At 42.9% G+C, this 13669-nt stretch overlaps 1 protein-coding gene across 1 annotated transcript in view; it reads right to left on the reverse strand.

Moving 5' to 3' along the window:
• DIAPH2 (diaphanous related formin 2) overlaps positions 1 to 13669 on the reverse strand; it is a 346935-nt gene that overhangs the window by 250837 nt on the left and 82429 nt on the right. Inside the window, exons 16-18 of the mRNA XM_081897572.1 lie at positions 12778 to 12882; positions 10493 to 10822; positions 7505 to 7619 (exon numbers count right to left, since the gene is read on the reverse strand). Of these exons, the coding sequence (XP_081753698.1) occupies positions 7505 to 7619; positions 10493 to 10822; positions 12778 to 12882 (550 nt within the window). The remainder of the gene's footprint in view (positions 1 to 7504; positions 7620 to 10492; positions 10823 to 12777; positions 12883 to 13669) is intronic.

Consider the following 13669-nt stretch of genomic DNA (forward strand, 5'->3'; position numbering starts at 1 on the left):
CGTCGTGATTCCCCAGGGACTCCGTCAGCGCGTCCTGGAGGCTCTGCACGTTGGCCACCCGGGAATTGTCAAAATGAAGGCGTTGGCTCGGTGTTACGTCTGGTGGCCTAATATGGACGATGCCATCACTGCCTGGGTGTCCGCCTGTCAAGCGTGCCAAGAGTCGAGGCCTGCACCACCGGCAGCTAAGGGACACACCTGGGAGACGCCAAAGACACCCTGGTCGAGGGTGCACATCGATCTGGCTGGCCCCTTTCACAGCCGGACCTTTATGGTAGTGGTGGACGCCTATTCCAAATGGCTGGAGGTCGCCCTGATGCCCTCCACCACTACCGAAGCTGTCATCCGGGTGCTGCGAGGCCTGTTTGCAACGCATGGGTGTCCTGATGTCCTTGTCTCTGACAACGGACCGCAGTTCACGTCAGGCACCTTTGAGCGGTATCTTTTGGGACTGGGCATCCGCCATGCCCTAACGGCACCCTTTCATCCATCCAGCAACGGGCAAGCGGAAAGAATGGTGCGCTCGGCAAAAGAGGCACTGGCGCGCCTGGACCGGGGAGACTGGCATGAGCGGGTCGCCGAATACTTGTTCGTGCAACACATCACCCCTCATGCGGCCACAGGGAGGAGTCCTGCTGAACTGCTTATGGGCCGCCGCCTCAGGTCACCGCTCGACCGGCTACACCCGGACTTTGCCGTGGCTGAACCACCAGGCTGTGCCAATGCGCCACGGTCATTTGTCCCAGGAAACCAGGTCTGTGCCAGCCACAGTAGTGGGAGTCACTGGACCTCGCTCATACCAGGTGGCACTCGAAGACGGACGCTTGTGGCGACGGCACATAGACCAGCTTAGGCGCAGGGTTGGGGACTTGGACACTACCGAGGTGCCCCCAACTGCGCTTGCGGCCCCAGAAGAGACACGTACAGATGGCGAGGCCCCACCTACACTTCCCTCGCAAACCGCCAGCGTGGAGCCGAACCAAGCCGCTTCAGAACAGACTCAGATCACTCCACTTGCGGAGGCTCCACCCACAGCAGCGGATCCAGGGGAGTTGGTTCCAACGCCACCTAGGGTCGCACCACAGCCTCAGCGAGAACTGTGTGGCCCTCCGGACTTGGCTACCAGTCCCCGGCGGTCTGGCAGAGTTTCCAAGTGCCCAACTTATTTAAAGGACTATGTTGTTGGACATTTATCACTGTTGGTCTAAGTATGGGAAATGTAACCGATATGCTTTTGTGCCTAATTGAACCATTACGCGTAGTGCTGTATATAAGGAAACCATTACGATTGTAACTAACGCCTTATCTCGGTGGGGAGGGGTGTTATGTAGTGTAGTTTCACCCTGGGCCAACAGGGGGATACTGTATATAGTTTTCACTCAGGTCTGTAGATAGTTTTCACTCAGGTCCGCGGCAGTTATTTTAGGCGGGAACTCTGGGCTGTGGTTGTTACAATGTTGACAGCCGGCTGCCTATAAAAGCAGGCCGGCTGAGCTGTTTGCAGTCAGTTCTATTCCAGCTTACAAAAATAAAGAGCTACTTGAAGAAATCGCTGTGCCGGCTGCTATGTCAACCCACAACTTAATACAAACTTTTCAAGATGCAACATTACAAATAATGGTAGCTATCAATCTTGGCATCACAAAAACGTGCCTTTGGAACAACTAAACCCATGGCAGCTATATCTAGTTTCCAAACTTGCTGACTGCCCTGAGATACAAGTCAAGGCTTCTTGCATCATTTAGTTCCGCTTCTCTATTCACCAAGCTATAAATGTACCTTCAAATAAGTCAAATAAGTCAGTTGAAGGCAATATAAAATTGTGTCTGCTGAATTTATTTAAGAGGCACATAGTTCTTGTAGACATAGTCACGTGAATACACAGGTTTAGGAATGATAATGAAATTTAACACTCAGGTTACCACTCCCAACATGGTATATGATAACAAAATTATTAAGTCTGTAGGTAAGCAACATTTTGTTTATAAAAACTATTTAAATTTTTTTGTTTTGTGGTAGTTAATGAACAACATTTGAAAGTCAATGAGTAATGGTAAATTAGTAACATAGCCAAATTAAAAGTGGCTAATAAAAAGATTATAGATGTAGTAAAGGCAGATGTGAGCATTCAGGGTAATCCTTCCTGGTTTTCCAGCAATACCATATCACAGCTTGAAATCTGACAGACAACATCTGCTGCAATCAAAACTGTGGTAAAAATAATTTTAGCAGCATTTTTACTGTTGCAGGTTGTTGTTTTTAATATTTCACTGCAATTCCACTGCTAAAACGCTTTCACCGTGGCCGTGAGTTTATTAGACCTGTTAGTGCTCAACTTCTTGTCACTTCCTTAACTATTACCAACCATAAATCTCACCCAGCTGAAATACTTCTTCTGGGTTAACTTTAATGTATGGTTATCATTTAATCCCTCATAATATAGCCAACAAATCAGACCTCAAGGATTTGATGATGTCTCCATTTACATTTTCAACAGGGATAAGTATAAGGCGATTTGGATATAACATAGGAAAAGGGGGAGAGAAGAGAACTAGACAGGAAGGGGGGAAAACTAAGCCTAAATTAGAGTTTGATATATTAGTATTGCATTCAGTAGAGATCTCTTAACTGAATTTGACTGGAGAAGCAATGCTGCAACAAACCTGACAACACTTGACAGTTATTTGCCTTAGCCATGTAGAGGAAATTCATGTCTAGCATACCCCAGGAGCACAATTACTATGCTGTTATGCAATTTACACAAAAATATGCCTTGTGTCCAAAGGCTAGAATAAGCAAATTTGAAATCATTGTACTTCATATCTTATGATACTCACTAAAAGCTTATTAAAACCTATTTCTGGTGTCTGTTTATCACCCAGGAAACCCAATTTGGATCTACATGAGAAGAGACTGAAAGGCCTCTATCAGGAAATATGAAAATAAAGGCTTCACTCCAAGTATTTTAACCGTATCGCAACTGCAGAATTCTATAATGCTCTATTTGAGAATTATACACATAAATTAATCCTCACCATTACATTCACTCAAACCCCAACATAGTCCTTTCTCCTCCAACAGATTCTATAAAACATAGTTAGGTCAAACTACTGGGTTAGCAGCACCAAAGCAACTGGTTTTTTCCCCTGGGGGTACTCAAGGGTACCGGCACCTGTTTTTTGTTGTTCAAAAGTGTGGCACTTACTGTAACAACTTCATGGTGAGTACCAGCATGTATTTTTCTAGAAAAAAACACTGCATCAAAAGTGACCTCTCCAGGGCGCAAGCCTGGGAAATGTGTAAGAAGGTCCTGGGCTGCCCAGACAGCAATATCCCCCTCTCAACCTTGCTGATGTGGTCCAAAGGAAAACAGAACAATACATGGGGAACTACTTAGCTAAAGGAGTTGTCCAAAGCACCATCCAGCCATCTTAGGGACTCCACTTTGGATTTCTTTAGGATTTACTCCTTAGCCTTTTCTTCTCTTGGAGATGACCCACAAGGAAGTGGAGGCTTAAGATCAGTTTTCCTTCTCCCAGGTGGGCTACCTTCTCAGGTTGACAAGCCCCATCTGCCCCTCACTTCCCTCTAAAGCAGTGTTTCCCAAACAGGAGTCATATGGCCCCCTGGGGCCCCCCAGGATATTCCAAGGGGGGCACAGGTAAAAAATTGCATAAATGGGGGGCCACACCACGAGCCTAGGGGGCCACAGGGGGAAGTGAGAAGTGAAAAAAAACACTTTTTAAAATTAAAAAATCCTGATTGGCAGGCTATCTGCTTGGCCAATCACAAGCGGGTAAAGGGGCAGCCCACCAGGCCTAGCGCTCCTTTTTGCCGCATGTATTTTCATGGAGCAGTCCTGGTTTGTTTCCAGCAGGAGAAGGCGATTTCTGAGGCTCACATTTAGACCAGCAGAGCCCATGATCCAGAACCCCAGGTCAGGTAAGTGCGGTAGTGAGGTGGCAATGGGTAGGGCTGAGTGAGCCAGAGCTGCTTGTTGCTGCCACCAGTGCTGGGCTGGGTGGCAGCCTGGGCCTGACTCCTCAAGGCATAGGGTACAATCCACCCCAGCGCCTAGCAGATCAGGCCTTTAGATGTTTCCCAACCTTTTGGAAACCTTCCCAACCTTGCAGAGCAACCACCCAGCTCTACAAGGAACGGGTTAAAATCCACCCCAGCACCACTCAAGCAGGGTCATTTGGTGCTGCTGACTTGCATCTAGTAAATAACTAAGTGTCTACTCAGAAGAAAGCCATGCTGAGTTCAGTGGGCCTTGCTACCAGGTAAGGGTGTGTGGGGCTATAGGCAGCCAGGGCTCCTCCAGATTACAAGATCGTTTTGGGTCAGGTCAGTGAGGACCACTTGCTTTTTAAAATTATTCCATATATCAGAACTTTCTGTGCGCCTTTTGGACTGAACTCCCCTTCCTTGGAGGTTTCTGGACTCTCCTTCCTTGGAGGATTCTAAGTAGAGGTTGGATGGCCACCTGTTATGGATGCTTTACCTGAGTTTCCTATGTTGCAGGGGGCTGCACTAGAAAGATGACCCTTGGGGTCCTTTCCAAGTCTCTGATTCCATGTTTATCTGTTTCAACAATATTTCAATTTGTTCCTATTATTTTATGTAACTGTATTTTGTATAAATTATAAAAAATATAAATAAAACGTGTTATGTTTACAAACAAAACATTTAAATATATACCTTTCTACCATTGGGGGGGGCATAGACACAGCCAGGATTTTTGTTAGGGAGGACAGAACCTCAGGTGTGTATTGATTTGTATTGATTTTTACTTATTGGAGGGCAGATTCCCACCCACCCACCTACCTGGCTATGTCCTTGGGGGGCACAGGAAGGAAACAAGGTCGGAAGGGGGCCACGGTCAGAAAAAGGTTGGGAAACTCTGCTCTAAAGCACAAGAAACCACTTTCTTGAACACTGGACCTACTATTGGTCTCAAGTCCTGTTGCTCCGCCATGACCTCCCTGCCAATTTAGATACAGTGACTGAACTGGAGGCCCCTCGACTGACTTCAGGTCCAGTGTTGGACCATTTCGATTGGATACTCCCTACTGATGTGGATAGATTCCTCCAAGTTGGTAGGCCCACCACCTGCCTCCTTGATCCGTGCCTGTCTTGGCTGATTAGGGAGTGTCCAGATGTTGCGCGGACCCCCGGTTGAAATTATCAATTTGTCCCTTGACACGGGGACATTCCCAGGGGAACTGAAGGAAGCAGTGGTGTGTCCACTCTTAAAAAAAACTTCATTAGATCCCTTAGACCTATCCAATTACCACCCAGTTTCAAATCTTCCATACCTGGGTAAGATAATTGGGAGAGCGGTTGCTGAACAGCTTGGTAGGTTTCTGGAGGAAACATCGGCATTAGATCCATTTCAGTCCGGTTTCCGCCTGGTTTTGGGACCGAGACGGCTCTGGTTGCCCTAACAGATGATCTCCGTAGACAACTGGATCAAGGCGGGTCAGGACTGCTGATCCTTTTAGATTTGTCAGCAGCCTTTGACATGGTCGATCATGATCTTCTGGACCACCGCCTCGCAGACGTGGGGATACAGGGCATAGCCCGTAACTGGTTGTGCTCTTTTATCTCTGGTCGGGGACAGAGGGTGGCACTAGGGAGGGAAATGTCATCGCGCCACTCCTTGGTGTGTGGAGTGCCGCAGGGCGCAATTCTCTCCCCAATGCTTTTTAACATCTTTATGCGACCCCTTGCCCAGATTATCCGGAGCTTTGGGCTGGGCTGTCACCAATATGCTGATGACACTCAGCTCTATCTGCTGATGGATGGCCACACTGACTCGGCCCCGAACACACTGACCAAATGCTTGGAAGCTGTGGCTGGATGGTTTCGTGGGAGCCGATTGAAACTAAATCCTTCGAAGACAGAGGTCCTATGGCTAGGTCGGGATGGCATGGGGATGAGGGACCAACTCCCTTCTCTTGCGGGGGCCCAATTAGTGCCATTGACTTCCGTTAAGAGTTTGGGTGTAATTCTTGACGCCTCCCTTTCCATGGAGGCACAAGTTACAGCAACAGCCAAGGCGACATTTTTCCACCTTCGCTGCATCAAGCAGTTGGTCCCTTACCTTTCCCGCCCTGACCTGGCCACAGTGATCCATGCGACGGTCATCTCCAGGCTTGACTACTGTAATTCGCTCTATGCGGGGCTGCCCTTGAAGCTGTCCCAGAAACTCCAGCGGGTACAGAATGCTGCAGCGAGGCTCCTCACGGGGTCTCTGCCATGGGAGCATATTCACCCAGTGCTTTTCAAGCTGCACTGGCTCCCGGTGGAGTACAGGGTCAGATTTAAGGTGCTGATTTTGACCTTTAGAGCCCTTCACGGCCTAGGACCCTCGTACCTACGGGACCGCCTCTCCTGGTATGCCCCACGGAGAGCCTCAAGGTCCATAAATAACAACACCCTAGTGGTCCCAGGCCCTAAGGAAGTTAGATTGGCTTCAACCAGAGCCAGGGCCTTTTCAACTCTGGCTCCGGCCTGGTGGAACGCTCTGCCTCATGAGACCAGGGCCCTGCAGGATCTGATTTCTTTCCGCAGGGCCTGTAAGACAGAGTTGTTCCGCCTGGCCTTTGGCTTGGAGCCAATTTGATTCCCTCCCTCTCTTTTTTCCCCCTTTCTTTTCCTTCTCCTCCTGCGATGAGGCTACATTTTAATATTTTAATGTTCCATTATTTTAATGTTGTATTTTATTTTTGTTTTTAACTTGTAATCATTCATCTTGTTTTTATTATTGCTTGTAAGCCGCTCTGAGCCCGGCCTTGGCTGGGGAGGGCGCGGTATAAATAAAAAATTATTATTATTATTATTATAACTGCTGGAGCCTGTCCTTGCATGAAAGGGAAGTTCCTAACTCACTGAGGGTTTGAGACACATTAGCTACTCTCACCTGGTTTAGCAGGTTATTTAGGGTTTTAGAGGAGTGGTAGTACCTCTGGTGGAGCAACATGTTGTGTTCCTTCTGGGGTAGTTTGTATCCCTTTGGTCTCCACCCTGCACTCAGCTCTCACCTGTGGCTCCCAGAAGCTGTCAGAATGCAACAGCAGCAACACCCTGGGAATAACTGTCTTTTCTTTCCCTTTGTCCTTTATGCTAGGACTCCCTTCCATAGCACAGGTGATTCATGTTTACTTCAGAATGCTTCCTCAAAACTCTGTTTGATCTTTTGCTTAACCACTCAGTCAATTTAACCTAGATCAACTAAGCCTGACTATATTACTCTGAACTTACACATATTCTGTACCTGTTACCCTACTTGCATCTCCTTCATTCTTTCCTGTTATCTTCCCCTTTTAAATGTAGACTGTATGAATCTTGGAATTGTTGCCCAATGGTATTTATTTATTTATTTATTGCTTACGTTACTTTTAAAAACACCATGCACACTGGTGGTATAACAATATTAAAAGCAAAAAATTACATATCTATTATTCACAGACTATTTAGGGGAAAAGAACGAAGTACATACCTTTCATGTGTGTAGCAAAAGTGAGAGCCAGCTTTGCAAACAGATCTGGGTTTTCAAATTTTTCTTCTTTTGCTTTTATCCAAAAACAATTCTCTGTTATTTCCTGTGGTTCAACCTGAAATAAAATTTGTTAGGTGCTTAGTGACTGTGCAATCATCAGTTAAGTACAATGCATGACAATGACAATATGTAAGCCACAAAATCGAACAGGAAATTTTTAGAAAGCAGTATTTCAACTTCGAACTTCTTCATCAAACAAAAGAGAAGTGGGAGTGTAAGCATAAAGAGATAAGTTTTCACAAAAATAGTGCAACAGACTTGGAAAGAGTACGGAACTGGCACCTTCTGATGCTTTTTAATGAAGGTGAAAAAATTGATCTGAGCCCTTTCCTTTCACAAGTTTTCAGAATGAAGACTGATCTTTTCCTGAGTAGGAAGAGGTTAAACTGTGCCCCACTAGGTGTTGTTGGACTACAACTTCAATCACTGATCACTGGTACTGGTGGCTAAGGCTGATAGTAAATGTAGTCCAACAACATATGGAGGGCACACTAAACAGCCCCGTCCAAAAGAGCTCATTGTGTTCCTATATTGTACAATAATTTTATATGCAGATAAAATGAAAATCTATTCAAATGCATTTCTCTGAACATATTGAATAAGATAATAATACATGGTGTTTATACATCAGAACCCTAAGCCTGACAGAATGTTAAGAGTAATGTGTTATGCCATGCATTCCTAATGTATATAAACTTCAGAAAGGATTACCTTCAAAAGTGTCATTAGATTAAATTTCTGTCCTGAAGTTATATAAAATCATGCACATAAATATCAACATCCTCCGCCTCAGCTACTAGACTAGAATGAAAAGCAATAAACCTATTTATAAAAACAACCTGTAACAGTGAAGTGAACCTCACAATGGTGAACAAAGAAAGCATATAACTGTGCTTTGCAATAATCAAAGAAAATGTCCACATTTTATTTTAAAAGGGACAAAATATGTGGATATGGTTCTAAAAATAAAAAATAAAAAATGCAGCTGTCCTCCTTAAATAGACAAGACAGCCTATGTCAGGCTAAAAAGTTAACTAACTTCCTTTAGTGCAGATATAATGAAAACTGTTTATGATGGCTTTGTAAAATGCTGCTATTGCTCCTGTAATTTTCACTCTTTAAATATATTCAGATGGAAAATGTCTAAGTCATACCAAAGTTCATAAATTTTGGAAACAATTTGTTTACAGAAATCAGTGCACTTGTACATAAAAATGTGATCCTGGCCCCTAAACTACGGATTTTGCTTATTTTGTATAAAGGTAATGCAGATATGTAAACAGTTAATTGTACATATATCTACTTATTTGGAAATTGCTCAGAGCTGGAAAGATGTTTCATGATATACATTAGAAACATGGTTCAATAAAGTTATGTCCATTGCTATCGCGGATAGATAGATATATTCAAGTACCAAGGGTGATTATAATCCTTCTAATTTCACATTTATTTGGGGGGTTATTAAGTATATGACATCACAGTCACACAGGTAGCAAATCCCCTTGAAATAAAATTTTATTTGTTGATGTCTATAAACAGGCAACACCTTTTTCTTTTTCCCCCATTTCCTTCATTGCACAATGTAAGTTGTATGGGTTTTTTCAAAAGTATCTTATTGATATTCCATTACGAATTAATTGCATAAATAAAAGTAGAGAAGAGAATAATAGCAACAATAGCAGGAAGTCATTAGAGTACAGTGTCATCAAAAAAAGGGGGGGGGGCGAAATAGAACAGAAGCAATCCCAGTTGTGGTTCATTGGATGTAGGTGTCAGATTAAAGTGTCATTCCATCTGCAATGTTCTGTGTGATGCTGGTAGATGAAAGTCGTGCTCAATAGTTTGTGCATATTAAATAAAAGGATAAAAGGTAAAGGTAAAGGGACCCCTGACCATTAGGTCTAGTTGTGACCAACTCTGGAGTTGCAGCGCTCATCTCGCTTTATTGGCCAAGGGAGCCGGCATACAGCTTCCGGGTCATGTGGCCAGCATGACTAAGCTGCTTCTGGCGAACCAGAGCAGCGCACAGAAACACCATTTACCTTCCCGCTGGAGCGGTACCTATTTATCTACTTGCACTTTGACGTGCTTTTGAACTGCTAGGTTGGCAGGAGCAGGGACCGAGCAACGGGAGCTCACCCCGTCACAGGGATTCGAACTGCCAAGCTTCTGATCAGCAAGTCCTAGGCTCTGTGGTTTAACCCACAGTGCCACTCACGTCCCGATAAAAGGATACTATGTTGCATAGAAGTTTGTGTTTTCTTTCCAGTATGGTGCTCTCATTGTAAAGCTTGTCCATAAGTACAGTCCTCTGTCTGTAATAGCCAGGCTTCAAAGAGATTTGCATTAAGGGTCCTCCAATACCTGACAATTATTAATCTGGCAGCAGTTCACAAATAGGTAATGAGATATTTATTAGGCATTCCTTGGATTTCTAAATGAAAATAAGATAATAGTGCTATTTGGGGGTTTGATTAGACCATAAATTGTGTTTTTATATCCCATTTATAATTTTATAATTGTATTCATTTCATTTCATTTTTATTTTTGTTTGACTTTACTATCAAAAGCTCATTGTGATGAGCTTATATTATTTTTTTGTTAATTCTTGTTTTTATCTTCAAGTGCATTGTGATATTGTAGTTCAATAAGAATATTTTTAATTAAGTTATGTTTCCACAGGTATGCACAGCACTTCCTACAGCTATCACTACTCTTAAGAAAAAGTGTCCCAAATCCCTTCAGATTACTCCATCCTACAAATGAGTTTTAAAGGTTAACAAATTGCGACCATTGAAAATTTATCAGCCCTAAAATTAGAAAGAGTTTACATTCTAGAATTCTTATGTTCAAAACAAAATTCCTGCCATTCTTTCCTTTAAAGATCATAAAACTGGTGAAAATATTGGTGAAATTAAATTTATATACCTTTGCCCAGTTGATTCTCTTCATAGACACTTCAGGGTTGTACTTCTTCTTCTGTTTCATTCCAAAAGGCAGTGCTGGTGCAGCTCCTATAGGTGGAATTCCTCCAAAAGGAGGAGGAGGTGGTGGTGGTCCACCAAACATAGGTGGAGGTGGAGGTGGTATAGACCCTCCAGGCAAAGGAGGTGGTGGAGGTGGAATACCACCAGGAAGTGGTGGTGGTGGTGGAGGAGGAGGTGGTGCTGCAGAGGCTAAACCACCTGGAAGAGGAGGTGGTGGTGGTGGCGGAGGTGGTACTCCTGCAGGAGTTGAGCCACTTGAAGACACAGGAGCCTGCAAAATAAGCATGTTTTAGATCTGAGGGTTGCAAAAGGGAACAGAGAAAATGCTGGCCACACAAGAGACACCAGAGGCATCAAGTAAATTCTCATGTAAATGACAACCTGCATATTACGAGAACCAGAACATTTTCCATGTTTCCCAGATTGCTCATGTAAGCAAGGTGGTTCCAACTATATTCTATTCTACATTGCTGAAGGATTTCACAGAGATGAAACCCATAATGAAAAAGAATGTGGTCTTTACCAAGGGGGGATGGAATCATTTTCAAATCAGTATGAGTCATTTAACAGAAATGGGTTATATTTTTGGCACTACATTAGTAAGCGCCATATGCAACTTTTTAAAGAGTTTCTTCATATTAAAATAGATCAAGAGAATTAATGAAGTGACATTTGAAAACAAGAAAAAAAGGTCCATTAACAAAATACTTTCCAAGGGCTTAAGATATTTTTATCTGTGTGGTATTCATAGAACTGTTAAAAAGGAAGCCAAATGGCTGAAACCGAATTATCATCTTAAGGTTCCCATATTCAAATATTCACTACCTCAGAAAATCCATCTTCAAAATGATGTTAACTGTGCAGGCTGAGAAATTAGGAAGAGGTTCTGGCTCTTGGCTGTGATGCTTAAAAATGTTCACTTCTACTGACAAGAGAACACCAGGGAAGTTTATTTTCTGTTCTAATATAAGCTTTCAGCGATACCATTTGAGTGAGGCCTTGGTCAAAATACCACATAACATGGTACCACTAGGATAAAAAGTCATAAATTAGAAATCTACTCTCCAGACTTCTCCGTCTAGAATAAACTTCACTAGAGCAAGTGATTTTCTACCAGCAGATTCCAAATAGCTGAACTTTCAAACTTTTATTTTTCAACTGTTCCTTTAAAAGAAAAGACAGTCTGTCCTATGATTCTACCCTCTTATCTCTAAATAGAGATATGATTTCTATAACTGGTATACCTTCTGTGTCCTGTGTACTGTGTACACACAGTACCCAGCTGACACTAAATGTTAACCAACAGTGGCATAGAGACAATTCTGCTTCTTAGGGATTTGGTAAGCATTTGAGCTCATTAATATGACCAACAAAATTTCTCCATACCACCAACTGTATTTAAAGTGCCCAAAAGAAGTTATCTTCTATAATATCCTCTCAGTGCAAGTGAATCAAACATAAATTTTCATTTACAGTTTGCATAGCAACACTCATTTCCGGAGAAGTTACACTAAGCTTTCAAACCAACAAGCACATTAAAAAAATAAAACAAACATCATCGCAAAACCAAAATGCACATAAAAGAGTGTTGGCAGTTGCTTACAGAATATCTTCAAATATGGAAGAGTCTTGTGTTTCCAAGATGATCCAGTGTTCATGTTTTAATGCCACAGATGTGACTATTGCTTACAGAGCAATCAGAAAGGGCCATAAAATTCAATAAAGAAGCATATTCGTACATGATTTATTCTTTCAGCCAAAGTGATTCATGGTCGTATCTGAGCTAAAGTGCATCCTCCTCCCCAATTTATTTAAATAGAGTAGTGGTTAAGGTGTTGGACTAACATAGATTCACATCTACACTCACCCATAAAGCTTACTTAGTGGGTTACTTTGGGTAGTTACCGTACTCATTCTTTCAGCCTAACCTATCTCACAGTGTTGCTGTAAGAATAGAAGGGGTGGGGGGAGGTAGCATGTATGCTGCCTTGAGATCATTAGGTAAATTTTGTAAGATGACCAGTCAGTGATGCTCCTGCTCACACATAGACCAGTAGAAGGAACCAGTCGCACTGTCTGATTTGAAACAGTGATGCAATATTTCTCCTGCCATCTATCTTTAGCCCACTGCTAGTAATTTCCCCTTAATTTTTTAAAAGTTAATTCCATACTTCCCCAAAGTAGAACACATTTTGAAAACATGTAAAATCCATCTTGTTATATTACCTGGGTTTGTAACTGCTGGATTTGAGTTTCAAGTTCTTTGATTTTCTCTTCTCGTTTTTGAAGCTCCGCTTGTGCCTCCTGTCGAGCTGAGAATTCTTCATCAAACTGCAATGATCACCAACATAGAAGCAGTCATCCATCTTTGTCCAAACATAATGCTTTAACTTTCACAAGGGTGTTATATAGATTGAGTAAAATAATAGAAGCCTGCTAGGCTTCCTAGACTAGCCAAATATTTTTTTCTCCAATTTTCCTGGGCTTAAAGCATTCACACCAATGAATATCTAGAGTCAGCTTCTCACACATTCCTGTCAACTTGCAGGTACACAAGACTCAACATCTTAGGCATTTTCATTAGAATCTGCATAATCTTAAGGACCTGCTTTTAAAACTTAATATTATGCATATAAATGCTGTAATATTTAAAATACTAAAAGGGCAGATTTACTTCAGTCCACTTCCTCCAAAAACATTTGACAGATTTACCTCAGTCCTCTCCCCCCTGAAACATTTTGATCATAATCAAAAAGACTAGAAGTGCAGAGGAATCTTATCACTTGCTATAGAATGTCCATTCCCACAGAACTTGCTGGGAGCAGCAGTTGAGGCCCTGGCGCAGAATGGCAGAGCTTGTTTCCCTTTTCAGGCTTTGGAGTCATGGAAGGGGGCACTTGCAAGTCTCACCAGTAGGTGAGCTGGAGGATATGGCTGGGGAGCAGACCTGAGTAAGAACTTATTCCTTCTGGTTTGCTCGATCAGCCACACCAGGACTCTTCCAGTTAGTCAGTGCTGGATTTCCTACCTTCCCTGTCTTATTTCTATGGTTTGCAGGCTACCTAAAGGTGAGCAGGTAAGCCCTGGATGGATCTTGTTATGGATTTTATCAGTTGCT

This window comes from Podarcis melisellensis (genome assembly GCF_964234715.1).
Source record: "Podarcis melisellensis genome assembly, chromosome: Z".
In the NCBI taxonomy this organism is placed as follows: domain Eukaryota; kingdom Metazoa; phylum Chordata; class Lepidosauria; order Squamata; family Lacertidae; genus Podarcis; species Podarcis melisellensis.